Genomic DNA, 27,166 nt, shown 5'->3' on the forward strand with positions numbered 1-27,166 from the left:
AAACCGAATAGCACCAGCCATCGAAGCATTCCTTCCAGTTGAACAAGCAGGATTTCGACCCAGCCGTGACTGCAGTGACCAAGTACTGTCCTTGACCACATATCTGGAGGTTGGTTTTGAGAAGAAATTGAAAAGCGTCTCTGTCTTCTTAGATCTTACAGCTGCATATGACACAGTCTGGAGGGAAGGTCTTATGCTTAAACTGATTAAAGCTGTTCCTTGCTTAAAAATTACTACACTAATTGACAGAATGTTAAGCAACCGACTATTTCAAGTTCACTCAGAACACAACAGTAGCAAATTCCACAAAGTCAACAATGGTCTGCCTCAAGGGTCGGTTCTATCTCCTACTCTCTTCAACTTATACATCCACGACCTGCCTGAAACAGTGTCCCGAAAGTTCATATATACGGACGATATTTGCCTTACAATTCAACGACCCAACTTCGCAGAAGCTGAAATAGTTCTTAACCGAGACCTTGAACTGTTGGATGACTACTTTCAAAGATGGTACCTTCATCCCAATCCACAGAAAACAGTGACATCTACATTCCATCTGAACAACGCAGAAGCAAACCACCATCCAAGGGTATTCTTCAAGGGCCATGAACTACAATATTGTGCCAATCCCAGTTACTTATGAGTAACATTGGACAGGTCTCTTACGTACAAAAATCACCTGTACAAAACCGCCAACAAACTAAAAAGTCGTAATAACATTTTCCAACGATTGGCTGGAACTTCCTGGGGAGCGGATGGAAACACATTAAGGACAACATCTCTGGCCTTCGTCTATTCTGCAGCAGAATACTGCTCTGGTGTCTGGCTTAACAGTGGTCACACACAGCTAGTAGATTCACAACTTCGTCAAACCATGCGAATCATAACTGGTACACTTCGTGCTACACCGACCCAATGGTTACCGGTTCTCAGCAATATACTACCTCCACATATCAGGAGACAGAAGGCCCTTTTTCAGCTATGGACCAGAATGCTAAAGAATGAACGTCTACCTGTTCATGAGGATATCAGACAGAAATGCACACGCCTGAAGTCTCGCCAGCCTGCTTGGAAGACAGCCGTGAAGATAACATCTAGCGAATTCAACCCCACCTCTAAATGGTTAACAGAGTGGTCTTTATCCCCACCTCGGGCAATAGTGGATATTAATAACCCATCCACAAAGCTGGCAGGCTTTGATCTGCCACGTTGCACCTGGAGTAGACTAAACCGCATGAGATGTGGAGTAGGTAGAACAGCATCTACTTTACACACCTGGGGCTGGTCAGTTTCTCCATACTGTGATTGTGGGGAGGTTCGACAAACAATGAAACATGTAGTGCAGGAATGTCCACTCTGTGCTTTCACTGGCACCATGGAAGACCTCAACTCAGCAACACCCGAAGCAGTGAAGTGGGTGGCGGGTTTGGACATTCACATTTAGTGACATGTACATCACTCGCACTCAGTGTGTACATATGAACTGTCAGAGTTGATAGGTGGATAGCGATATAAATATATTGTGTTTTCTTCTTGTACTTTCAAACTTTGTAAATTGCTTTCTTTGACTGTATAGATATGATAATTTGTATTTACTTTGTACTCATCTTTCACTGGTTGTGTAAATAGTTTATAGGTTGTCATTATTCATCATACGCCAAATAAATAAATAAAAACGTACTGAAAAGGCTTTAGAGTTATATTGCTTTTCATTAAATTTTTAATATGAAAATTGTAAAGTCATGATATTTTGCCACGTTTAATCTGAGAGTATCCCTTATTTATTTCAGAAATAAAAGCACTAAGATTAATTATAAACAATGAGTGATGTATATAAAAAAGAAAAAAAAAGATAGTAATTATTGAAATACAATCAGTGCTTTGCGCCATGGTAATACATGGTATTTATATACTTACAGTAATTTTAACAGCTGTAACATTTCCATCACAAGTTTGATTAGAAACCATTTGGCAAAGAACACGAGCTAATGTTACTGAGAAATCTGCAATAAATGTCTGTATAGAGTCATCAGGAAGTGTACTGCCATTTTGATAGGTGTAGTTCAGATGACTCTTATCATCGAAAATACTATGATAAAACCTGAAAAAGTAAAATATTACAGTTAATGCTCTAGAAAACAGAACTCATCAGTGATCTTCAAAATAACTAGTTAGTAAGACTTACGGAGTATTGAAATGTTCCTTATAATCAGCAATCACAACACCTTGAAGTTCCTGGTCATTGGATACAAATGTTTGTAGTGATGCGGGAGGAAGGCGACCTTTTGGTGTCACTTCTGTAAAGTTCAGATTCAATTTCTCTCCTTCCATTTGCATAGCTTTCACAAAGCTTGATTTCTATAACATAAAAATAACGCCTTTAGTTATGTTTGATATTCTGGAGCCTTTATGTAGGACTATGAAAGGTACATTATGCTTGATTAAATGCTGACAATAAGACAAAGATAAAAAAAAATTGAGTACTTACTCACGAGTGGGAAAGGAAAAGAGTTCACTCAAAAGTTATCTACAGAAGAAATTGTTGCACCAAGTAAGTGCATACATGGAATGTCTAGCGACAACAATGAGCTCCTACTCACAAGCACAACCCAGTGCACTGGCACGTAAACAACTGACAGTCTTTCCCATGGACTTCCACAGCACAGTTATAACAGTATCACTATGAATGAAAGCGCAGAGGACTTATAGGCTGTTATGTTAACATGGTAAGGGACCATCAATTTCCTAAATCTCAAATGCCAGATGTTAGATTCAATTTCAATCGAAACATCAAGAAATGCTCTTGATACTCCTGACACCTATACCTTCAGCCACCATATTCTGATAACCAGGATCACCAATGCAGTGCAAAAACATTTTCATCTCTTGCTCATTGTTGAGAACCCCACCTCATTTCATTATATTCTTGTAGGAAATACTGGGCCATCCACTGTATATTTGCCTTCATCAATCTACAAAGCTCTTCACAGTTATGGCAAGAGAGTCCCCATATTATTTATACGAGGGTTGTAAATAAAATATGGCAACACAGATATTGCTAAGAGTTTACTGCGGTCATCAGCGAAGTTCTATTACATTCACTATAATACCCAGCAAAGTTCTGGACCCTCTGCCAAATGTGAGGCAACAAAGTGGTCTCAGTTGATAACACTCGATTTCTGTGCATACAACTACTTATCAGCCCTACTGCTTGGAGCATTGATGGAATATCAGGAAACCTAATGCCTTGCAGGAGTTCTTTCAACCGAGGGAACAAATCAAAGTAACAAGGACTCTGTCAGGGTTATATGGAGGATGTTCCAAGACTTACCAATGCCATCTGCGCAACACAGTAGTCATTGCTATCACCATATGGCAACATGCAATGTCATCCAAAATGCAAGGTGGATTCTCCCGTAAGAATGTGGAAGTTTCAGCCACATAGCTGTATGCAAGTGGTGCTCAAGGAAAAGGCAAAAGTACACACAGACAGTTCAACCTTGGGACACAGTACAACTAATGATGATACCTTCAGTATTGCATGCCACTATCAATATGACCCTCACCCTACTGGGTTCCTGTTGAATTTTCTTTGGACACAGGGATCCTGTGTGGTAACATTCATTTGACTGCCGATTTAGTTCAGGCTAATACGCCCGTGCCCATGTTTCGTCAATGGCTACAATATGCCACAGAGTTAGAAAACTTTCTTCTTTAGCATGTCATTCCTCTGGTTCATACATTTTCTGATACCGTACTGCTGGTACGTAACTCACTGGTTCAGCATAGTATTCCAGCTATTCGAACCCTACTCTGACGCCGGTGTTTTGAATAAGCAGTGTACACTCTTAAGGCAGAGGCTCATGTAGTAGTAGTAGTAGTAGTAGTAGTAGTAGTAGTAGTAGTAGTAGTAGTATGGGCTGGTCTAGAATTACAATTTAGGCATATTACAAATTATAGCACCACAATTCAATAACTCAAAATTCTACCCTGAAAAAATGCTGTATCTTAAAAATAGCTTCTTCCTCTTCACTTTTATTCAATTCTACATTCATTTTATTCAAAAATTAGCAGTGAAGAAGGGGTTTCTACTTTGGCTTGGAGGAAAACATTGCCTCCAAGTCAGATAGAATTTTCCACCACTAGTGTAGTGAATTGAGATATTCAAGGCTCATCGGATACTCCTAGGAAAAGGGCATAGTTTCTGCCCTGGGACTATTCACTATTTGACCCCTCCCCCCAAAAAAGACTAGAGTGTTCACGGATCACGGCTGTCTGCGGCCTGGTCATTCCAGTTCTGGAACTTTGGACTGTTAGATCGGCAGAGTAGCACTGTTCCTTAAAGGTGAGAAAATGTTTTTCTTTCTCTATTTAGTGAGTATTTCATGTGAAATCATTGCTTTTACTCGCACCATTCCTACTGATGTCATTGTAATGCCCTATGTTCATTTCAGTTGGGGAAAACAACTAAGACAGTCTTTCTGAGTGGGATTTCGGAAGTGGCGAGGGAATTCGGCTTCAAACGATCAACCGTGTCCAGGGTGTATCGTGAATGGTTGAATGTGGGTGTCACCGTCCACAACGGCCGTCCCGCCACCCTCGATGACCATGACCGGCAACATCTGAGACGGACTGTCAATAGTGACAGACGGCCAACCGTGCAACAAATCATGGCTCAATTCAACACAGGCCGTGCTAGACACGTCTCCCAGTGGACAATCCATAGGAATATGGGTTCTATGGGGTATGGGACCCGGCGCGGCACACGGGTGCCACTGTTAACCCAACGTCATCGGGCACAACGACTCGCATTTGTCGCCAGTCACCAGGGATGGACACTGGAACAATGGCGTAACGTAATATGGTCGGACGAATCACGATTTCAAGTTCACCATGCCGATGGGAGGCACCGTGTATGGCGCAGACCACATGAAGCGATGGATCCCGCCTGCCTCGAAGGTGTGGTCCAGGGCGCTGGTGTCTCTGTTATGGTCTGGGGTGCATTTTCCTGGTATGGAATGGGCCCCCTAGTTGTTCTGGAAGAGACTTTGAATGGTTCGCTGTATGTTTAGCTGCTCGGAGACCATCTCCACCCATTTTTGGCCTTCCAGCACCCAGACGGTTCTGCGGGTCCCACGTCACCCAGGGATGGTTCCAGGAACATGCAGCAAGGTCCAACGACTGCCATGACCACCCAGGAGCCCCGATATGAACCCTATCGAGCATACCTGGGATGTCCTGGAACGCAGGCTCCGTGCCATGGATCCTGCACCCACGAACAGACCAGCATTGGTGGCCGCTCTGCAAACGATTTGGTGTCCGCTGCGTCCAGAGGACTACCAGGGACTTGTAGACTCACTTCCACGGCGTCTCACTGTAGTTCGCAGGGCCAGAAAAGGCCCCACACACTATTAGGTGACTATCCCATGACATTTGCTAAGTCAGTGTACAGAGTAATAAATATAGATTAAAAAATAAAAACAATTAAAAATATGTCCTGGCATTCGGCTGAGTGGGAACCTGTGTTGTCAGGCTGATCCTGATGTAATTTTTGGGAATGCCGTTGGGCTTTCGAGCATAATCATACACGTAAGAGGACCATCTTTGAGCAGCACACATATCAAGAATTCTGAATCGGTCTACAACTAACCCTAAAACAAACAAAAAATTAAATAAATAAATAAATAAAGAGGGGACCGATGGCCACAGGACTCTTTTAGTCACCTACAACAGGCAGGGATTACCTGTGGATGTATACAACCCCTCCCATCCACAGAGGCTCCAACACATTTTACTAAAACTACAGTACATTTCCGTTCCTAGGTCACCTCTTTTAGTCGCCTCTTACGACAGGCAGGAGATACCAAGGGCTTTTTTCCGTCTGCGACTCCCACCCACACGGGATGTTACCCCTTTTAGTCACCTCTTATGACAAGCATGCGATACCGAGGGAGCATTCTTCTGCGTCTCCCCATCCACAGGGGGTTGAACACAATTTATTTGAAAATATTAGGCAAGAAGCACAACAATCCAGTAAATAACTAACTCAAGTCCCCAGATGCCCAACTGGTATCTTCATCCCCTCGTGAAGCAGTACCGGACGGTAAACAGGCCAAGGACACGCACCCTCCCCCCCCACTCAACCCACCTCACTGCAATAGCAAGCAAGTTCCAGCTAACACACACCATTACTACACCATACATAAAGCCGGAGCTACGGATGTGAGACCACTCTCAAGGTAGTGAAGATTAAATGGACACTTCAATTATTAAGGGTGAGTTCACATTGATTCTTACATAAGTTATTTTTGCAGTAGCTGGTCAAACACTCACGTTCCCATTTTCGTTCCTTGGCTGCAGATCAAGTTGCAAACCAACAACCACACCAGTACAATCAATTATATACCTTCTCACTACAACTGCTCAATGAAGTTTTAAATCCAAGATATATAATGAGTCTCATCACATTTGAGACAATCAACAACTTGTCAAAGGATATGGTGCCACAAGAGGACACTTGACACATCTTAGTTCTTAACAACTTGAGGTTACGGGATCATTCTAAGACTCTTTTAATGAACATTTGGACTTGTCATGTTTAGTTTTTAAGGAACAAAACTTAAAAAATCTGTGGATATATATAGTCATGCCTCCTTAACACCCCCACCCCCTCCCTCCTACTGTTCATCATATATTCAATGTTTTATGTACTAGAGAATATTTTAAGACCATACTTTTATATGCTTTTTTAGATTTTCACCAGAACATATTTGTAGCTGATGATGTTTAAAGATTAAACGAAACATGTACTACTAACTTATGAATTTGTTTAACCCACCATCGGTCGAGGGGAGAGCGCAAGACTCTTGTTCTACTGTCCTATGCTGCTATCTAACTGACAGTTGATATGTTAAGAAATGAATAACGCTGGCAGCGGGTTTCGCGCCAGTCATCAAAGTGAATTAGACTGCTGTTTGTGAAATCATGAGCGCTGCGCTAACACCTCAGCCAATGGTGTTAGTGAAATTTAAAAATTCATTATCGTGTTTTCTTGCGATTATTGAATAATCGGACTCATGTTAAAATTCAGATTAATCAGTGAATGTTTAATGTTCTTTGTTTATTATATCAGTGCATGGGTAGTTACATGTAGTACTCAGTAGTAAAGAACGGACCGTTCAGAAGCTCAGGTAATCCAGTGGCTGTTAGAAGAATCCGATAATGACATAGATATTGGTTCCCAAGAGTTAGAGGATTCAGTTGATTCAGACAATGATCAAAGCAATAATAGTGACCATGATAATGGAAGCGAACAATTTGCCAGTGAAGGGGATGAAATATTTATTTTTTTACAATTTGTTTTACGTTGCACCGACAAAGATAGGTCTTATGGCGACGATGGGATAGGAAAAGTAAAGGAGTGGGAAGGAAGCAGCCGTGGCCTTAAGGTACAGCCCCAGCGTTTGCCTGGTTTGAAAATGGGAAACCACGGAAAACCATCATCAGGGCTGCCAACAGTGGGGCTGTATTTAGTCCGTTTTATGTCTTACAAAAGTCTGTTAGTGAGGTTCCTCTGTTTTTGCACCACAATAAATTACATGGTATCGGTTGCAATTTGACCCAAATAGCTTTCACTTGCCTTGTGGGTTATGGTATTCCTCTGTTGTGCATAGTCAGTGGTGAAACCCACGGACCGTTACTCTTGTCATGATGCGTCGTACGTCGTATCTGGCTTCAATCCAGTCCTTGTAGATCATCGCATCCATGGCAAAGAACTCGGGCCATATCTCATGTTTCTTCTTGGTGAGTTCTCTTAGTAAACCTTTGTAGGCTTCGGTGGCTAGCAGGAGCAGGTCTAGGCACAGTTCTCCTGTGAAGAACTGTTCCTCTGCTAGTACGTAGGTCAGGTGTGAGGGTGGGTACGTTGATAAACTTAGAACTCTTTCCAGGAAGTGAGTTTGGCTTTTTCTATGTCTTCTTGATTTTTCTTGTTTAGGTTCTTCCATATCACCTCTAATCTGTAGGTCATAATTGGTGCGACCTTCACGCGGAATACGGTCATCACCATTTCCAACGATAATTTTCTCAGATTCTTTATACTATTTGCTGCCATCCTGGCTGTTGAGGTGCGTTCTCTGATGTGTAGGTCATGTGTCCCCTCGGCTTTTCAGCGTGATTCCTAGGTATTTGAAATTTGGTACGTTTGGCAATGGATTTCCTTTATAGAGAATTTAGTCGTTCGCTGCCAGTCTTCCGCCCCTTCTAAATGTCATTTTCACTGTTTTCTTCTCATTTAGATTCAGGTCATCTTTTTTTTTTTTTTGCCCAGGCTATGAGTTTGTTGAAGGCTTCTTGGGCACTGTGAAGTTCTTGAGATACGACTACCATGTCGCCTGCGTAGGTGTATATTTTGACATATTTTGTTGCTATTTCTTCTGGTACTGCTGCAGTGGCTATTATGAAGAGCAGGGGATTCAAAGGGTCACCTTGAAGGACACCGTTCGACTGCTCTATCATATCTGTTGTTGAGACTCGTCATCGATTTCGATTCGGTTTTTGGATAAGATGCTTTGTACGAGTCTGGTTTCTTGCTTTCTTCTATTCTTCTTATAAACTGCCTATTTAAAAGGTCGAATGCCATAGTGTAGTCTATGAAGATGGTGTGCGGTTTTCCTCTTGGGTGTTCTAGAGCTGTTTCGATGTCATCTTGTATACATTTCACTGCCTGAATTATCTAATTTCCCTTTTACAAAGTCGAACTGTTGTTCCGGTAGAGTGTGTTCCGTCATCCGTCTTAATCTCTTGGTAAGTAGACTTGTTAGTATTAGTACTGTTAGTACCGTATTTACGCGAATAATCCGCTCGTACTTTTAAAAAAAATTCGAGGCACGAAATTGGAGTGTGGATTTTATTTGCGTCAAGGTTGCCAACACGCTCCTGGCTCACCTAGTTTTCAATGCTGAGTGTACAGTTATGCTTTGTGCAACCTAGATGGAAGAAAACTGTCCCCATATGTCATATTTAAACAGATAACAATTCAGACTTTTAATTCTAAACTGACATTACATTTTTAAAAAATAGTACCGTATTTTACAGAGTAATTTAAATCCAAAATTTCTCCACGTCACGACAGAATGCGTCTTCCGGAACGTGCAGGGATAGCTTTCCGCACTTTAACTCTTCGGTGTGTTTCGAAGTTAAAAAGAGAGTGAAATCGTAATTCTTTTGTATTCAGCGTTTTAAGGAAAGCCATAATATCACGTAGCAGGCAGTATGCGGAAAAGCAGAATCTGCAAAAACTGGTGAGGGTTGGCATTTCTGAATTACAAGATGGCTGTTAATTCAAAATCACATAATTGGAAGTCCGATTTCTGTATTACAAAGACTTTGAATTAACAAGGTTTTACTGTATCGCAAAACTAACATCAGATTTTGCCGGTGTGTCTATTTCAAGTGTTTACATTGCACAAAAAGAATTATCCACCATCGGTCGTGTTAGTGTCCAGTAAAAGAGACCACGTGTGAGAAGTGTTTTAGGCCCGTATTCACCAACATTGGTAACTTTTGCTGTTATCTCGGATATGTTAACTCAGATGTGTCATTATTTCGGATAACACTCACTTCCGTATTCACCACAGAATTTATTATCTCGGTTTACCAAAATTAAGTTTTTGTTTCAATCTCAGTTTGAACCACATTTTTTCATACCGACGTACAGAAAACAAATGACTACGTGCTGCCGCCACTATCGAATTGTAAACAAGTTTTTGATTCTGATACATCCCACTCTGACGAGTCTAGTGTCAGACCTAAGACGAAATGCTGGTTAATAGAGCAAACGCCTGAAAAGCCAACATCTAATTTTTGATCTGATTTTTGATATGCTCTATTGGTGGAAAAATATCTAATTCCCTCCATGGGAATTTAGAATTACCATCCATTCAGGGTTTGCAAATAATTTGCATAAATTATGTCTGCTATTGAGCAGAAACGGAGAAAGAAGTCTAATATGACCTTCCAAGAGAGTGAATTGTTATTGAACTTGGTGGCAGAAAGCATTAACAAAGGGAATAAGAAAAACCAATTATAGCCTACACATTGTACGTCACTCAAAAAATAAGTCAGTATTCCTTCATTCTTTATTTAAAGTCACCCAGTCGTGTACCGTACAAGATATTAGCTATAATCAAGAATTCATTTTAGGCCTACCTATGTGTTGCGAATGCCAGGTTATGTTCGGAAGCTTTAGATAACCTAAAATGTGTCTGAAAATCAGAGTCATCGTAGTCCTGGAAATGCTTTTATCCATCTAGGACGTTTATTAATTGCATAATCTTGATCATATTACTCGTCGCTGTGATTTTATCTTTCAATTAGATATTCCAGCCGTGGAGTGTGACGAACTTGTAAGTAATTTAGGAGAGGATTCTAGTGATGCAAGAGACAATGAATCTTCCCATCTACAGGGAATCGAGCCTATTGCAAGTTCAGATTAATGAAATACCTGTCACGTAAATAGACCTACTTGCTCATTTTCATGGAAAATATATTTCATAGCAGTGATATTTGCGTAAAGTGCGTAAAGACCATGTGGACCTCGGGGAGTGATACGAAATATTTGTTTATGCCTAAGTTACTCTTCCGATGAAAGGAATTTTAGTTCATTTCATTTTTTTCAAAATGAGCCTCTCTAAAATGAGTGTGCGGGCATTATTCGATGGCGGGGATTATTCGGGTAAATACGGTATTACTTATATAATATCATTTACTTGATATACTGTACTGAAAAGGTGGATCCTCTTGTCAATTTTTTCTTATAGTATTTTTAGGGATGTGCACTCCAGGACTATTCCCCTGTAGGAGTTCGGGTCCCTTGTGTTTCCTTTGCCCTTATAGAGCTCCATTAGTGTTGCTACTCTCCATTTGTTTGGAATGTTGCCTTGCCTCCGCTATTCGTTGAAGAGCTCCGTTCAGGTGCCTGCGAGAGCATGCGCTGTTTCCCTTAGGTGCTCGAATACAATACTGTCTGGACTGCAGGCTTTGTTGTTCTTTGAGTTTGCGACTTGCCTCTGTACTTCTTCTCCGGAGAAAGGACGGGATTCCTCTACTTCTTCCTCCCCGCTTATTTCTTTAGCCTGGAGTACTTCTTTAAAATGTTCTTCCCACGTGTTAACTGGGAGGTCTCTTGGGAAATAGGGCTGCTTTGGTAAAGCCACTTTGTACCATTTCTCCTCTGCTTGTTCGATAAGCTTTTCTCCTTTCCCACTGTGTATATCTTTTTGTGTTTTTCCAGCATTTGTTTGTAGGCTCTCCTGGCGTTGTTGTACTCCCTTAGGTCTTTGTTTGTTTTTGTTTGTCTTGTCTTGTGGAGGGCTGTGATCGTGGTTCTCCTTGCTGTGTAGCACTCCTGTTTGAACCATGGCTTGGCTTTTCTCTGTCTCCATTCTTTCTTGACCATTTCCTGTTTTATATGTCCTTCGATCCTGTCAAGTGCTTCGTTTATTTTCCCTTCTTGCATTTCCTTTGATGCATTTCTTACCGCTTCTGTGTTTAGTTTGTCCTTGTCGATTTCCCTTGACGGTTTGTTTGTTTGTTTGTTTTCTAGAGGTGTTTCATTGTTGTGGGTCTTTTACATATATGACAGTGCATATCAGTGTATGTTTCCTCACTGGGATGTCTTTTTTTATCTCCTGGTGGGTCTTGTTACTGTTTGTGAACACAATGTCGATTATACTAGCCCCGTTTGGTCTGAGATATGTGTGTTCTTCCCCTTTGTTTACCCAGTTCTTGCTTTCTGTGCGGGAGCGTCTATTCTGTAGTTCAGGTCTCCCATTATTATCATGTCTGTCTTGTTCGTCTCGCTTAAGGCCTGGTTGATCTCCTCTTGGATTTCTTCTGCCTTGTATTTTGCCTGGAAGTAGGCATTTAATAATGTGCATGCATTGGTCTTTACTAGTAGTAAGTTTTTTGTGTTTCGCAATATCTTGAACAGTGCTAACCTATGTTTTATTAGCAATTTCAATAGCATCTTTACATCCGGGCATCTGCGAGATTAGATTTGACAAGTTTGATAGGTCATTGCCGCCATTGGAGTTACTGTCAGCGGACACAGAATGATTTCGTGAGTGTGTCTGGCTTCACTTCGTCCCAACCCTTGCATAAGAAAGGGGATAAATTTAATGTCAATAACTACAGAGGGATATCACTGTTATCAGTTGCCTGCAAAATTCTCAATAAAGCACTACTCACAAGATTTGAGAAGCAAACAGACCATTTAATAGGTGAATATCAGGCAGGTCTCAGAAAAGGAAGATGATGTGTAGAACAAATTTTTAAAAACTGTGACAGTTTTTGTAGATTTCAAAAAGGCATAAGATTCTTTAGATAGACAAACACTTTCTGATGTGCTGGAAGAGTTCAGTTTACAATGGCGAAAAATGAGAGTATCCTCCTATTCAATACATCATATATTCCGTCATTAGACTGAATTTGTTTGCTCCGTCTAATGACGGAATATATGATGTATTGAATAGAAGGATACTCTCATTTTTCGCCACTGTAAAGTGAAAACCGTCAATACGGAATGATTCTAATATCTTGTAACGGAAGAGTTCAGAGTGGATAAGAAAATGAGAAATTTGATCAGACAGATACTGACTGACACCACCTCAATAGTTACGTTCTTAGGTGAAATTTATGAACCTTGTGATATTAAGACTGGGGCCAGACAAGGAGTTGGCTTATCTCCATTACTGTTCAATCTTGTGCTAGAGAAAGTAGTCCGAACCTGCAAAAAGGAAACAAAAGGGATTAATATCAGCAAGCTAGTTGAAGGTAAAATTTTCATCAAATGTTTGGCCTTCACAGATGATCTTTTAATTCTATCCAACAATAGGCAAGAAGCAATTCAGTTCCTGGAAAAATTTCACACAACTGCATCTAAAACTGGACTCCAAATCTCATATGAGAAAAGCCGATACATGGAAGGATCTTCTCAACACTTGGCAAACAATATCTGGTAACTCAGTTTTGTAAAATCTCTCAGGTAAATAATTTCAAATAAGGGGAAATCATCCAACCATCTGGATTAATATAAGAAGCAAATAGAAAGAGAATGTCTAAATTTAAAAAAGCTTATAGAATCACATGGAACAGGTACGACAAAAAATAAATATCTCAAAATGCTAAACTACAACACTGTAACAATGTCATGAAGCATTATACGCATCAGAAACCTTCATCATTGGAGGCAAATCACTAACTAAAACTTCAGAAAAACAAGAAAGAATCCTTAGTAAATTCTTTGTCCCAGTATGCATGGAAGGAGTGCGGATGAAAAGGTCTCCTGTATTATACCAGACTTCTGAGAAAATAATCAGACACTATTAGAAAAAAGACGACTGTTATTTTATGGCCATATACGAAGAATGGACAATGAAAGAATTAATAAAAAAGACATTTAATTTTGCCTCCTCATTAAAAGTAAAGAATAACTGGATAATCTAAATTGAAAAAGACCTTCACAAAAAATCAGCATAGCAGATGAAATCACATGGGACAGACCTAGCTTTGGAACATTGGTGAACAACATTTTGCTGAAAATCTCAAATTAAGAACCACCACTGCATGGAGCCGGTTCTACCACATACTGGTAAAGTAGCGCATAACTTGCCCTCCGCGTAAAAGGATGTTTCCGTTCGACCACCCCCAGGTAGCGCTATCGGCAGCATAAATCGTAGTTACCCAGTGCGTAATTTATCGGCCACTTCGAGGGCCAGATAAGACTTTACCTGCCGGGCAAATTTTGAGAATTGAACATTATTAGCTGTATTTCTGGTGACATACAACTTAAATTAGCTTAGTATACTGAAAATAAAATGATACTGTAACAGTGGCCGATATTGTATTGCAGAATCTTTAACATTAATGCTTCCCTTGAGTTGCAACGGTCACACCAGTCTCTCGCATCGGTAGCTTGCGGAACACATTTTATACGTCAAGCTTTCGTAAAGAAAATTTAAAAGGATATAAAATCAAAATATATTTAGAAATCATTTCAAATGTACTTTAATTTTCTACCTTTTCAGTTTTCAGACACGAGGTATAACTGAATGTATGTATTCCAACTTCCTCAAGCGTTCTCCTAGCGTATTGGCTAACACACTCACTTCGTAATACGAGGTATGAAGGTTCGAGTCTTTATTATGACAAATCTTTTTTATTTCCATTATTAGCATTGTGTTAATCTGTATGCCTCTTTTCATACGTCCTTTTACTAATATATTTCATTGAAATATTTAATCACAATATTATGTCTACTAGGAAATTGGTTTATATGTATGCTATTTATAGAAAGTGATGTTATGATTTATAGCACATAGGACTGTCGCCCAGGTAGCAGATTCCCTATTAGTTGTTTACATAGTCTTCTAGTAAATTATTTCGAAGAAATTGGAAACTATTCCATTCCCAAATTCCTCTTCCTATGAATGGATATTTATCCTGATTGTTTCTGTACATTTACAGTACCTTCCAACTTTATCTTCATAAAGTTAAACATTTATCAATAAATGGAAGCATGTGGAACTAAACAAGGTCACAAAACTAGCTGCATATAGAGCATCGTGGAGATACTTCATCAATTTACAGAAGCCTGCAGATAGAATGCTCAAAGGCAATAAGCCCGTAAAGAAGATGTGTATATATACGTATATGGAAGCGCGTAAAATAGAGTTAAGAACAATGGCAGGGAACGAAAATACATTTTAAAATGTAAATTAGAAATACGATGACAACCTGCGTACCGGTACCTTCTATTATGGAGCGAGTGACTTGACCATTCTATTACGAGAATGCTTTTCAAAAATGTTGCCTTACATGATAGGTTATAACTGGCGTAAGAAAATGTAACCTCGAGATTTGAATTCCAATTAGGTATTGATATTGAAGATCATAGATTAAAATCACGAAAGCTTGACATAAATCGTTGTCCATAACTCTTAAGACTCCCCTTATTAGGCTTTTTGGTGATAATCAGCAGACGCAAGCACAGGGAAATAAGACAATCGAGATGAGTTTCATGCATCTGACGATAGATAGCACCACACTCGAAAGCGAGAAGTCGCTGAAAATCAGTCTAGCCAACTTCGTATATCGGTGTCTAGCTCCGGGTAGCTACCTAGTGCTTGCACGGAGGTGGACGCAAGCCAAAGTACCAGCTGATTTACACCTCCAGGTAGTTTACCTCCCGGGCAGCTGCCAGCCACTCTACCAGCAATGGTAGTATCGGCCCATGGTTGGAAGAGCAAAAGAAAAAAACACAGCAAGAGGATGAAGAGATCCTGGGAATTCTGAGAAGAGAAGAGAAGAGAAGAGAAGAGAAGAGAAGAGAAGAGAAGAGAAGAGAAGAGAAGAGAAGAGAAGAGAAGAGAAGAAAGCAAATTATTCTGCTACATAAGTTCAATCGCGCGTAGTTGGGCAGTATTAAGACAGCAGTGAGAACTGACTGAAATTTTTTAATTTATTGTTTTAAAAATTATTTTTTTGGTGTTGTACAAGATTGTATCCTGTTTGGAACTTTGGACTTGGAAGAATTCATTATTAGAAACTCCTTTTTGTGTGTTGTATCAAAATTATCATTTATCTGTGAATTTTAATATTTTATTATTTTATTTATTTCCTTTTAAAACCTGTTATTAAATTTCTTTTGTGCATTGCGCATGTCTGCAGGTGTGGTTAACACTTAAATTTACCTTTGCAAACATCTTTTGAGATTTTTATTCGTTCTTTCTATTATGAGTTTAGCTTTGTTCCTTTTTTAAACTAAATGTGTTATCCAAGGGCAATTACCCTCTAAGTTTTCTTTCTTCGCAAACAGCTACGTTCCATTACCTCGCAGGGTTCCATGCCCCTTTCCAAATCCATTCTGTAGTTGTCACGTTTCCTAACTTGCTGTTTACGTTTAGTAGTGCATCGCTTTATTAAACCTTAAGTTTTCTTTTGTGTTTAAAATTTTACATTATTACTATTATTTAAATTTTTATTTGGTATAACCAACCACCGGATGGGTGATGCTCATTTAATTATTGTAACAAACTAAAAAAAAACACCCTTGGATATCATCATTTGTCTTGGTCAAAATCCTTCAGAATTGCTGGACGCTGACCTTGCCTGATCTATTCCCCTCTTCTGCTGTGTATCTGTTTGCGTTGCAGTTGCTGCAAAATTTCTGGTGCATCTGAGGGGCATACTACTATGCCTGTCTGAATACTGCACTACACAATTTGGTCGCAACGGTCCAATACTAGGATCACAGTTGACGGAATCTTCCTGCCTTTATGTGGTTGGACTGAAAGTGTATGGGGAGTCTGTTGGCAGACGGCCGGTGTCGACAGCTACCTAAATCAGCGATGGCCAAAAGTAAAGGAAGTGGATTCATATTAATGTTCCTACAGTGAATGGCATCAAAATTGTGTGGCGCGTGGCAAAACCTCCAATTAATGTGAATGTTTGTCAGTTTTGAGGTGGAGGATGTGGCAGTATTAAGACAGCAGTGGGAATTGATTGAAATTTCTTCATTTATTGTTTTAAAAATTATTTTTTGGTGTTATATAAGATTTTATACTGTTTGGACCTTTGGACTTGGAAGAATTCTGTTTTAGAAACTCCTCCTTATGTGTTGTAACAAAATTATCATTTATTTGTGAATTTTAATATTTTCATTTTGCTATCAAAATTTTGTGAAACAGCGTGTACCTACACGCGCAGCTCTAGAAGAGAGTTTCCTGTTGCATAAGACTTTTCTCGAATATTAGTCAGCAAGAAAGAAGAGACTTTTGATTGGAGAAAATAAGAACAAATGTAATTGGTGAATGTAAAAGTTGAGGGTGAAGCCTCTTTTCTGATTGGTTCTCCTCGGGTTGCACCATTTTGTCTTTCTCGATCTTACATGCTCCTTCAGTGGGAGCGAGGGAGGATCCCTGTCTTTGATCATTTGACCATCTTACAGAGCGGATGCACTCCTTCATTGGTCCCATCATGGGATACCTGGTCTCAGGGTAAGCACTGTTTCTATTTTTATTTCGGTTATTAACTTCATTTAAATGTAATAATTTCTTTTGTTGCGCCGGAGTTTATCCTCGAGATTCACGTTCACTGCTAAATTTGTCAAAATTACTTAGCTTTTCAGTTAAGATCTTGTACCTTCTGTTTCGGAGGCTTTTTTTTTTTTACCTTGTAACTAATAATGCAATTATCTTATTCCTCAGGTTTGACTCCCGGTATTTCTGTGTCACCTGACACAAGAACTTAAAATCTATGCTCATTACTTTATTTCCTTTTAAAACCTGTTATTAAATTTCTTTTGTGCATTGCGCATGTCTGCAGGCGTGGTTAACACTTAAATTTATCTTTGCAAATATCTTTTGAGTTTTTTATTTGTTCTTTCTATTACGAGTTTTGCTTTGTTCCCTTTTTTAAACTAAATGTGTTATCCAAGGGCAATTACCCTCTACGTTTTCTTTCTTCGCAAAAGGCTACGTTCCATTACCTCGCAGGGTTCCATGCCCCTTTTCACATCCATTCTGTAGTTGTCATGTTTCCTAACCTGTTGATTACATTTAGTAGTGCATCGCATTGTTGAACCTTAAGTTTTCCTTTGTGTTTAAAATTTCATAATATTATTGTTATTATTTAAATTTTTATTCGGTGTAACCAACCAGTTAAACGGTTACAATCATCATTGTTTTAAAGTTCCAGTTTCCCGGGTACTGTTGAAGAGCCTCTTCCATTCTGTCTTATTGAGATACGTTCTGTTGTTAATGACGTCCTCCAGTGTCCTTCCCCGATCTGCAATGTCCATCTTTACGATGTCCATCCAGTAGGCTCTTGGTCTTCTCACCATCTGTTTTCCTGCCACATGTCTCTTCAAGTTAACGTAAGCTGTCCTTGTAGGCTCCATCTTCATTACATGCCCAAACCACTTCAGTCTGGACAGGCTGACCTGATCTAACAATAATATCTCAATCCCAGCTTCCTTTCTAGCTACAACGTTCCTTAACTTGTCCAGTTTTGATTTTTGAATTGTGGACCTTAGGAACTTCATATCAGATGCCTTCTTAGTGAGGGTGCAGGTTTCGATATCACAGGTTAAAGTTGGTATGAAGTACGGACTGAACATCACCAGTTTTCATTTTGCTGGTACTTCGGGATCCCAGAAGAGTGTCTGCACTTGCTGGTAAAAGTGAGAGCTATTCTGCACTCTATTTGCCACCTCCTTTGTGCGTAGTATATCTCAAGATATCACACTGCCAATGTATGAAAAGTCTTCCTAGCATGATGTTCGCTGGTCGACTGTCTCTCTTTATTGCCATCACTACTGTTTTGGGTTCCCTTATCTTGAGATTGCATCTCTGGAACTTAACTTTCCATTCCATGAGTCTCAACTGTACTTGTTCCTCAGTTTCTCCCCAGATCATAAAGTAATCAGCAAAAGGCATTGCATTTAGGTCACCAGAAATGTTCTTGATGTTCTTCATTATGTCACCCATGATGGTGATAAACAATAATGAGGACAGTGCACTGTCTAGCTGGACTCCACTTCTCGTCTGGAACCAGGATGAATGTCCGTCACCCAATAGCACACAGCTGCTATAATGCTCAAACAGCATCTGAACATCCCTCACCAGACCCTCTGGCACATTCCTTTTTCTTAGGCATTCCCATATCTTCTCTCTTGGAATGCTGTCATATGCCTTCTCAATATCAAGGAAAACCATAAGCAAATCTTCGCCGGTTTTCTCCAATATTTCTCCATTAACATATGGACACTGAAGATTAGATACGTTGTGGACCTGTCAGACCTGAAACCATACTGTTCCTCTTCTAACTGTGGCTCTAAGATGACTCACAATCTGTTCTCTAAGTTTTTCTCAAGAGTCTTAAGCCCATCAGAAAGGAGTGTCATTCCCTGGTAGTTGGACCATTTTCAGCAATTTCTTTTTTAAACAGGAGGATAACGACACCCTTGCTCCAATCAGGGGTATCTTGTCATCTTTCCAAACTGCGTTGAGCACCCTGTGTAGCTCCTGTAAACCCTGGACTTTTGCTGTTTTAATCATGTCTGTGCTGACTTGATTGATTGATGATTGATGTTTGTTGTTTAAAGGGGCCTAACATCGAGGTCATCGGGCCCCTAATGGTACGAAATGAGACGAAATGAAATGACAACTTAAATGTTCAAAATCCTCCACTGACCAGAATTCAAAGCGTGAGGACGAAGAATGAATGGATGGACAGATATGAATTTAAAACAATCAGTGGATCCAATCCACAGTGCCTCACATGTACAGAAGCTGGCAAAAAACAATAGTATTACTGACCAAGGGACTGCTTCTATAGCACAATGCTGAATTGATTATGCTTATAGTCGAAACGGGTCCAAAATCCAGGTCATTGTCCCTTCATACTGGTATTGATCGCTAGGAAAATAGAACCATGCTATGTGAAATGTTGTGGTACTAATCAAAAGTAGCAGAGACTTGCGGTATTCCACACATTATGGTACTATTCACAGGTAGTGTAATGTGCATATGTAACACAGGCCTATGGTGTTTCGCACATCGCAGCGCTATTTACAGGCAACGCAAACCTATAGTGTTCCTCACATAAGTGGACTAACCACAGGGACTTGTACTATCCCGTGAAATTCCTCACATAGTGGGAACTGAGCATAGGTAAGGCAGAGCCATGGTGTCGCTAATCCCATGGTGTCGCTCATATAGGGGTATGAATCACAGGTACTGTAGGACCCACCTCTTGAATCACACACTGTCGCTACTAATCACAAACCTATTGTGTACCTAACATAGTGGTACTACGCGCAAGTAAATGAGACCCATGGTGTTCCCTGCGTGATAGTACTAATTACAGGTAGTCTCATGGTTCTAATTGGATCATCCCTTGGTCGCCCCTTTTAGTCGCCTCTTACGACAGGCAGGGGATACCATGGGTGTATTCTTCGTCTACGTCTCCCATCCACAGGGAGTTGTGTGTTTGGTCCACGAGAGGTATTTTATTTCCCTCAAGTCCGCCGGCAAGCCGGTTAGGACCCCCCTATCTGCCACCTGGAACGTGCCATGTGGGAGTATCACCTCTCCCCCTGCTACGCCAGCGTAGTAGGTTCATGGCTGTGCTGACTTCATTGATTCCTGGGAATTTCCCTTGTGGCATCTTTTTAAGGGCTGCTTTTGTTTCTGCCTACGTAATGGGAGATTCCTTTGTGTAGGCCTGGTTCTTTTGTTCTCCCATCTGCTTCTGTCCTATTCAATAGGTAATCAAAATGATTCCTCAGAACCTCTCTGATGTCCTCTTCTTTCCTGGCCAGGTTTCCATTGGGATCCTCAAATGCTTTGATGGTTTCAACTGCATTCTTTTTGTTTTTGATCACTCTGAACAATAGTTTCATATTGTCTCTGCTGTCTTCCTCCAGTTTTTTAATACATTTCTCCCAGCACTTTACCTTCTCCTCTTCTACTATTCTTTTAACTCTCAGTTTCTTGTCCAGGTAAACTTGTTCAAGGTCGCTTCCTTGCTGTGCTTGTCCCTTACCTGTTCTAGCTTGGATTTATCTCTATCTCATTCTTTTTGAGCTATGTTCCTTTCCTTTATTGAGGATCTTACTCTTTCATTCCACCAGCATATCTCTTTCTCCCTTACTCTTGTACTTGTCTTCCCAGACCTCTATTACTTCTTTACCATGGTGTTTGTAAATCTTGTCCACTCTACCTCATCACTCTCTACTTCTTCTGTAGGCAGTTATCCTCTTATACAATCCTGTTATTGAGGTTCTCACTTGGAATCCCCTTGACATCAGTCACAAGTCTACTTCTTTCATTGTCAGTAATGACATAGTCAATGACTGTCTTGCTCTGCCCATCCCAGCTGTACGGGGTAAACCAACTGGTTTTTTTTTTATATCAAACAATTTCTTATGCAGAAGTCTATGAGATGTTCCCCTTCTGAATTCCATCTCCCATGGCCATGTGGTCCCATCACCTTCTCATAGCCATTCCTGTTTTGTCCCAAGCTGTGCGTTGAGGTCCCCGATGATTATTGCCCTCTCCTCACTGACGGTCTCTTCTAGGTTTTCAAGAAACATGTTCTTTTCATCTAGACTGCAACCCGTCTGAGGAGCATACATCTGTACCAGTGTCAGCTTCTATAACCCTAGGTGAACTGTTGCCTTTATAATTTTCTCATTGATGTACTGGATCTCTGTAATACCATCTAACACTTTTGACAATATAAATCCTACACCATTTCTCATCTCTCTGTTGTTACCATTTTATTAGAGAGTATAGTTCTTCCTCAACTCTTTCTTCCCTTCACCTTTCAATTTAATTTCACTCATTCCTAGGATTGATATTTTCCTTCTCTCCATGATGTCCACTAACTTTTCACATTTCACATTCAAACTCAGTACACTCATTGTTCCTATTCCAGTGTTTTGTCTTCTCCAGGTTTGTTGCACAATCGCAAGACCTGGCCTATCATCAGGCTGTAAGCTATCATACCTGGTGTGGGTCGGCAGGTGCTGTTCTCTACCCCGAGTTCTTTGTTTGCATCCGAGGCATTGCCATTTCCAAATCCCCAGCCATAAAGCATACATGCTAGAGCAGGAAACACGATACACAAAGGCGATGGACGATACACTCGCTAAATAAAGCATAAAATAAAAATGCTTGAAAATGAGGTTGGGTAAATTACACAAGCACATAAGAATTTATCCTTCATCCTAGGGGAAGAGTATTGACTGTACTAGAAGTTATATTGGTCAAAAATAGGAAGAATTAAAAATAAATCGGAAAATCGGAAGACGAGTTAAAAGACGGAAAGTTTCTGGGTAAATCGGAAGGGTTGGCAGGTATGTAGTCTCCAATTGACTTGCAAGGCCTAATGTTAGAGAAGATTTTCTGTCAGGGTTACCTCCTTTAGCTGTTAGCATTCCCCTGCCACATCTGCAAAGCAGCACCTTCCTGTTCAATTTATACATCATTTCGTACACAAAGGCTTCAGCAAGCCCCCTAAGGGTCACTCCTCTGTCCATAGCAATTGGTTCTCCTTTAGTTTGTCAGGTTTGGTAATGGCCGCCCAACCATCGGCCAGACAGTCTCAAGCAGTACTGTCTACTGTCGCATACACCAGCAGGATGTACCTGACCTGACATATGAAAAAAAATAATAATAAGAATTCATTATATGGCCTTAGCTACCATCTGCAGACATTTTAATTTGATGCCATCTGACTGTCTCCTCGTCAGCCCAACTAAATGGCACAGTAAACTGAATCTCTCTTGGGCGTATATGGCCGAGTTTTTATTCAATTTTGTTGGGTAAACAGCAAATGTGTCACTAGAGATCTTTCACATGCCGACAACGCATGACATGGGAGTGTCGTTTGGACTTTATTCCCACCCTTCAAAAATTCAACTACCTCTGATGGATTTGAACCTGGTGATCCAGAGGCCGACACTCTGCTACTGATCCACAGAGGCAGCTTTTTAATCAGATTGTAATCTATCTGATGTGTCACAATCCTTGATATGGTTTCAGCATTTGATTTCTAGGCACACAATTTTCATGTTGGTAACTTATAGAAAGTATTAGTCACGACAAAGCTCTTGCGTTGACAAAATTGAACAAACCTGTCCCGATTATAATTTCTCTCACCCAAGTCATAATTGCTAATTATATACCCAAATATACCTTTACCCACTTTTGGATTGAAATCTCCCAGAAGTATGGTTATTTCCAAATTCTCTGTTATTTTTAGGGCTTCATCAATGTCACCATAAAACTGATAACAGAATGTTGGCCTAACTGTATTATTTTCATGCTTACCCAGTATGACGCCAACTCCATTTAGATGATTTGGTTCTATGTTTCCTGAGTAATAGAAAAAATTATCTTTGATTCTGCAACTACTCAAACCAGGCCATTGCATTCTGCATATTTTCAAGATGTTTATTTTGAGTCTTTCCATTTCTGTGATGGTGTTACAGATATTTCTTTCTTCATACATACTTCTCATATTCCATATGTGCATATCTACATTATCACCCATGCTGGTATCTTCATCTTGTCGCAATGTGGGAGCTTGCGTGCCTAAGTGATCCTGAGAGCTATGCCGGCGGGAGCATAAGCTCTTGGTAGGGCCACCCAAGCCAGACAGGTCAAAGGTGATAGGTCAGACTAAGAGGGATACCCTGGTCCTCCAGGTTGGGGGTTGATCATGGGGCTAACAACCCTATATCGGAAAAACAACTCGTTACGAAACTCACAGACAAGAGTAGCCGGACTGATGATAATGGTAAATGACCCACGCGAGGAAATGGAAGATGCAAACGGAAATATGATATGTATGTAGCAACCTGGAACGTACAAACCCTGAATAAACCAGGAGCCCTAAACAGTCTGAAACAAAAAATGAAGAAATATAATATTGGAACAGCAGCAATTCAGGAAGTCAGATGGAAAGGAAATGGTGTTTTTAGAAGTGGTAGATATACAGTTCTGCACAGTGGTGGAGCCAGAGGTACAATAGGTGGCATAGGCTTCCTAGTGGATGACAGATATAAGTCAGCAGTTTTGAATTTTAAATCTGTAAATGAAAGAATATGCACTCTAAGGATGAAGGCCCATTTTTTCAATATCACCCATGTGTGTGTGTGTGTATGCACCTACAGAAGAGGCTGAGGATGAAGAGAAAGATATGTTCTATGGACAATTGGAACAAGAAATAGAATGCATCCCAAGACAAGATGTGAAAATCATACTTGGAGATTTCAACGCTAAAGTGGGTAAAGAAGAAGCCTATAGGGAGACAGTTGGGAAAAAAAGTTTGCATGATGAGTCAAATGATAAGGGACAGAGGCTAACCGATTTTGCCATGGGAAACTTGATGGTGGTGAAGAGTACATGGTTTCAAAGAAAGACTATACGGAAAGCCACTTAGTGTTCACCAGATGGTGTCACCTTTAATCAAATAGACCATGTAGTAATCGATAGGAGACATGCATCCGACATACTATAAGTTATGATATACTAACAATTTGTTGGTTATTTTGATCCACCTTTTCAATACAAATTACAGTTTGTGTTGCTAAGTTGTAATGTTACAACACTAATTTACCGGGACATGTTTCGCTTTTATTCACAAGCATCATCAGCCTATACAATTGCCTCAAGGTTTGTCATTTTTGGTTTGTTGTTACAAACTTCATTACATTGAATGTAAATCTAATTTCAGTGATAACAATATTTAAAACAAGAATAATATACACATTAAAAATTATGACAATATGTTCTGCGATGTTAAAATGGTTTAACTCTTAATTCTAAAACACATTGACGTCCAAAACACAGTTATTAATTTGGCTAAAAATTGTTTGCAATGTTAAAATAAATTTGATTCAACTATAATTTGGCATTAAAATTTGAGTCATAAATATAAATATAAATATTGGATGTTAATATATAGGAGCCATAGTTTCTGAAGTGCGTTGGTTTCTAGAATACAGTAACATTTCAGTATTGCAAATTATAGTTAAGAATTGTGCTCTCTAAATAATGTTATTTAAAAAACTGTAGTTTTGCATTATGCATGATTAGTCATGATGATAATCTAGAATTGAAGTCTTGAGTTCATTGGAAAATGGCTTCTAGATTTGATGAGGCTTGCTGCTGCAATTTGGCAATTTGATCAGAGGAAGTATTGACATATTTAATTCTTGTTTGTAGCGACCAGACTCTCCGTTGGAAGTTGATTGTTTTGATGTAAGTTATGGTTAAAAGGGGCTTCAATCGAAATTTTGAGTACTGGTATCTGATTATGTTACTTTCGATTTATGGAATGGAAGAAGCATCCCTTTGTCTGCTGCGACAGAATCTTGTGGGCCTTATTGCGTTACTGTGACTATTGTCTGTTGTGGCTCTACTCCTTGTGACAATAGTTACAGTAACGCAATAAGGCCCACAAGATTCTGTAGCAGCAGACAAAGGGATGCTTCTTCCATTCCATAAATCGAAAGTAACATAATCAGATACCAGTACTCAAAATTTCGATTGAAGCCCCTTTTAACCATAACTTACATCAAAACAATCAACTTCCAACGGAGAGTCTGGTCGCTACAAACAAGAATTAAATATGTCAAAACTTCCTCTGATCAAATTGCCAAATTGCAGCAGCAAGCCTCATCAAATCTAGAAGCCATTTTCCAACGAACTCAAGACTTCAATTCTAGATTATCATCATGACTAATCATGCATAATGCAAAACTACAGTTTTTTAAATAACATTATTTAGAGAGCACAATTCTTAACTATAATTTGCAATACTGAAATGTTACTGTATTCTAGAAACCAACGCACTTCAGAAACTATGGCTCCTATATATTAACATCCAATATTTATATTTATGACTCAAATTTTAATGCCAAATTATAGTTGAATCAAATTTATTTTAACATTGCAAACAATTTTTAGCCAAATTAATAACTGTGTTTTGGACGTCAATGTGTTTTAGAATTAAGAGTTAAACCATTTTAACATCGCAGAACATATTGTCATAATTTTAATGTGTATATTATTCTTGTTTTAAATATTGTTATCACTGAAATTAGATTTACATTCAATGTAATGAAATTTGTAACAACAAACCAAAAATGACAAACCTTGAGGCAATTGTATAGGCTGATGATGCTTGTGAATAAAAGCAAAACATGTCCCGGTAAATTAGTGTTGTAACATTACAACTTAGCAACACAAACGGTAATTTGTATTGAAAAGGTGGATCAAAATAACCAACAAATTGTTAGTATATCATAGCATAGTTCAATACGGGTCTAATAATGAGATTAGTTACATGTAATACTATAAGTTGACAGTTGTAGGGGAGCTGATTGTGATTCGAACCATTACTTGGTACGGGTAAAATACAGGCAACGTATTGCAACTTACAGATCTGCTAAGAAAGGGAAAGCTCCAAGGAGATATATGGTCTGAAAATTGAAAGATAAAGAAACTACGCAGCTATATGAATCCAGGACGGAGAAGAAATTGGAGGCTAAACAACAAAGCTGGGCAGTGCAAAACATCGAAGGAAAGTGGATTTTATTGAGGGATGCATTGCACGAAACTGCGGATGAAGTACTAGGAGTGGAAGTAAAGACTGAAAGGCAACGATGGTTTGATGATGATTGCAGAAGAGCAATTGAGGAGAGAAATGAAGTAAAGAAGAAAATGTTTAGCACGAAAACAAGAACATATGTAGAAGAATTTAGGAAGAAGAGGAAAGAGGCAGACTGAATTTGTAGGAGAAAGAAGAGAGAAGCAGAGAGGAAATGGATTACAGATTTGGAGGAACAATATGATATGCAAGAAGTACGGAAGTTCTATGGGAAAATAAAGGACGTACAGAAAGGTTTTCAACCACATGCTGTATTCTGTAGAGATAAAGAAGGAAACATGATTGGGGGAAGAGACTGGGTTCTTGACCGATGGGCGGAATACTTCAGTGAACTGTTGAATGTGGCTGCAGAGACAGTGAGATTGGAAGAAGAGGACGGGCAGCCTTGGCAGGATCCTAGCCTAGATTTAAAACCAGTGCCTGTACCATCTATAGAAGAAGTGAGGATGGCAATTAAGTACTTGAAGAATAATAAGGCTCCAGGAAGTGATAAAATTTCAGCTCAGATGATTAAATACGGGTGAACAGTCGACACAACTTGTTCACCAACTAATTGTGGAAGTTTGGGAAACAAAACAAATGCCAGAGCATTGGAGCTTAGCGATTATTTGCCCAATTCATAAGAAGAAAGATAAAGCAAATTGTGAAAATTATAGAGGTATATCTTTGCTTAGTGTGGTTTATAAGGTCTTAGCCAAGGTTTTGTCTATGAGACTCACTCCACTGGTTGAGCAGATACTAGAAGACTACCAAAGTGGCTTTCGACAGGGTAGATCAACAATAGATCACATCTTCACTGTCAGGCAAATAATGGAGAAATGCTATGAACACAATATGGATGTGCATCAGCTGTTTGTGGATTTTCGGCAGGCTTATGATAGTGTGAAAAGAAGGCTAGTTGCTTTACGTCGCACTGACACAG

General features: G+C 39.6%; 1 protein-coding gene across 1 annotated transcript in view; it reads right to left on the reverse strand.

Moving 5' to 3' along the window:
- Nct (Nicastrin) overlaps positions 1 to 27,166 on the reverse strand; it is a 178,792-nt gene that overhangs the window by 47,471 nt on the left and 104,155 nt on the right. Inside the window, exons 8-9 of the mRNA XM_067135186.2 lie at positions 2,186 to 2,358; positions 1,918 to 2,101 (exon numbers count right to left, since the gene is read on the reverse strand). Coding sequence (XP_066991287.1) covers positions 1,918 to 2,101; positions 2,186 to 2,358 — 357 coding nt within the window. The remainder of the gene's footprint in view (positions 1 to 1,917; positions 2,102 to 2,185; positions 2,359 to 27,166) is intronic.

This window comes from Anabrus simplex, chromosome 1, assembly GCF_040414725.1.
Source record: "Anabrus simplex isolate iqAnaSimp1 chromosome 1, ASM4041472v1, whole genome shotgun sequence".
Lineage (NCBI taxonomy): Eukaryota > Metazoa > Arthropoda > Insecta > Orthoptera > Tettigoniidae > Anabrus > Anabrus simplex.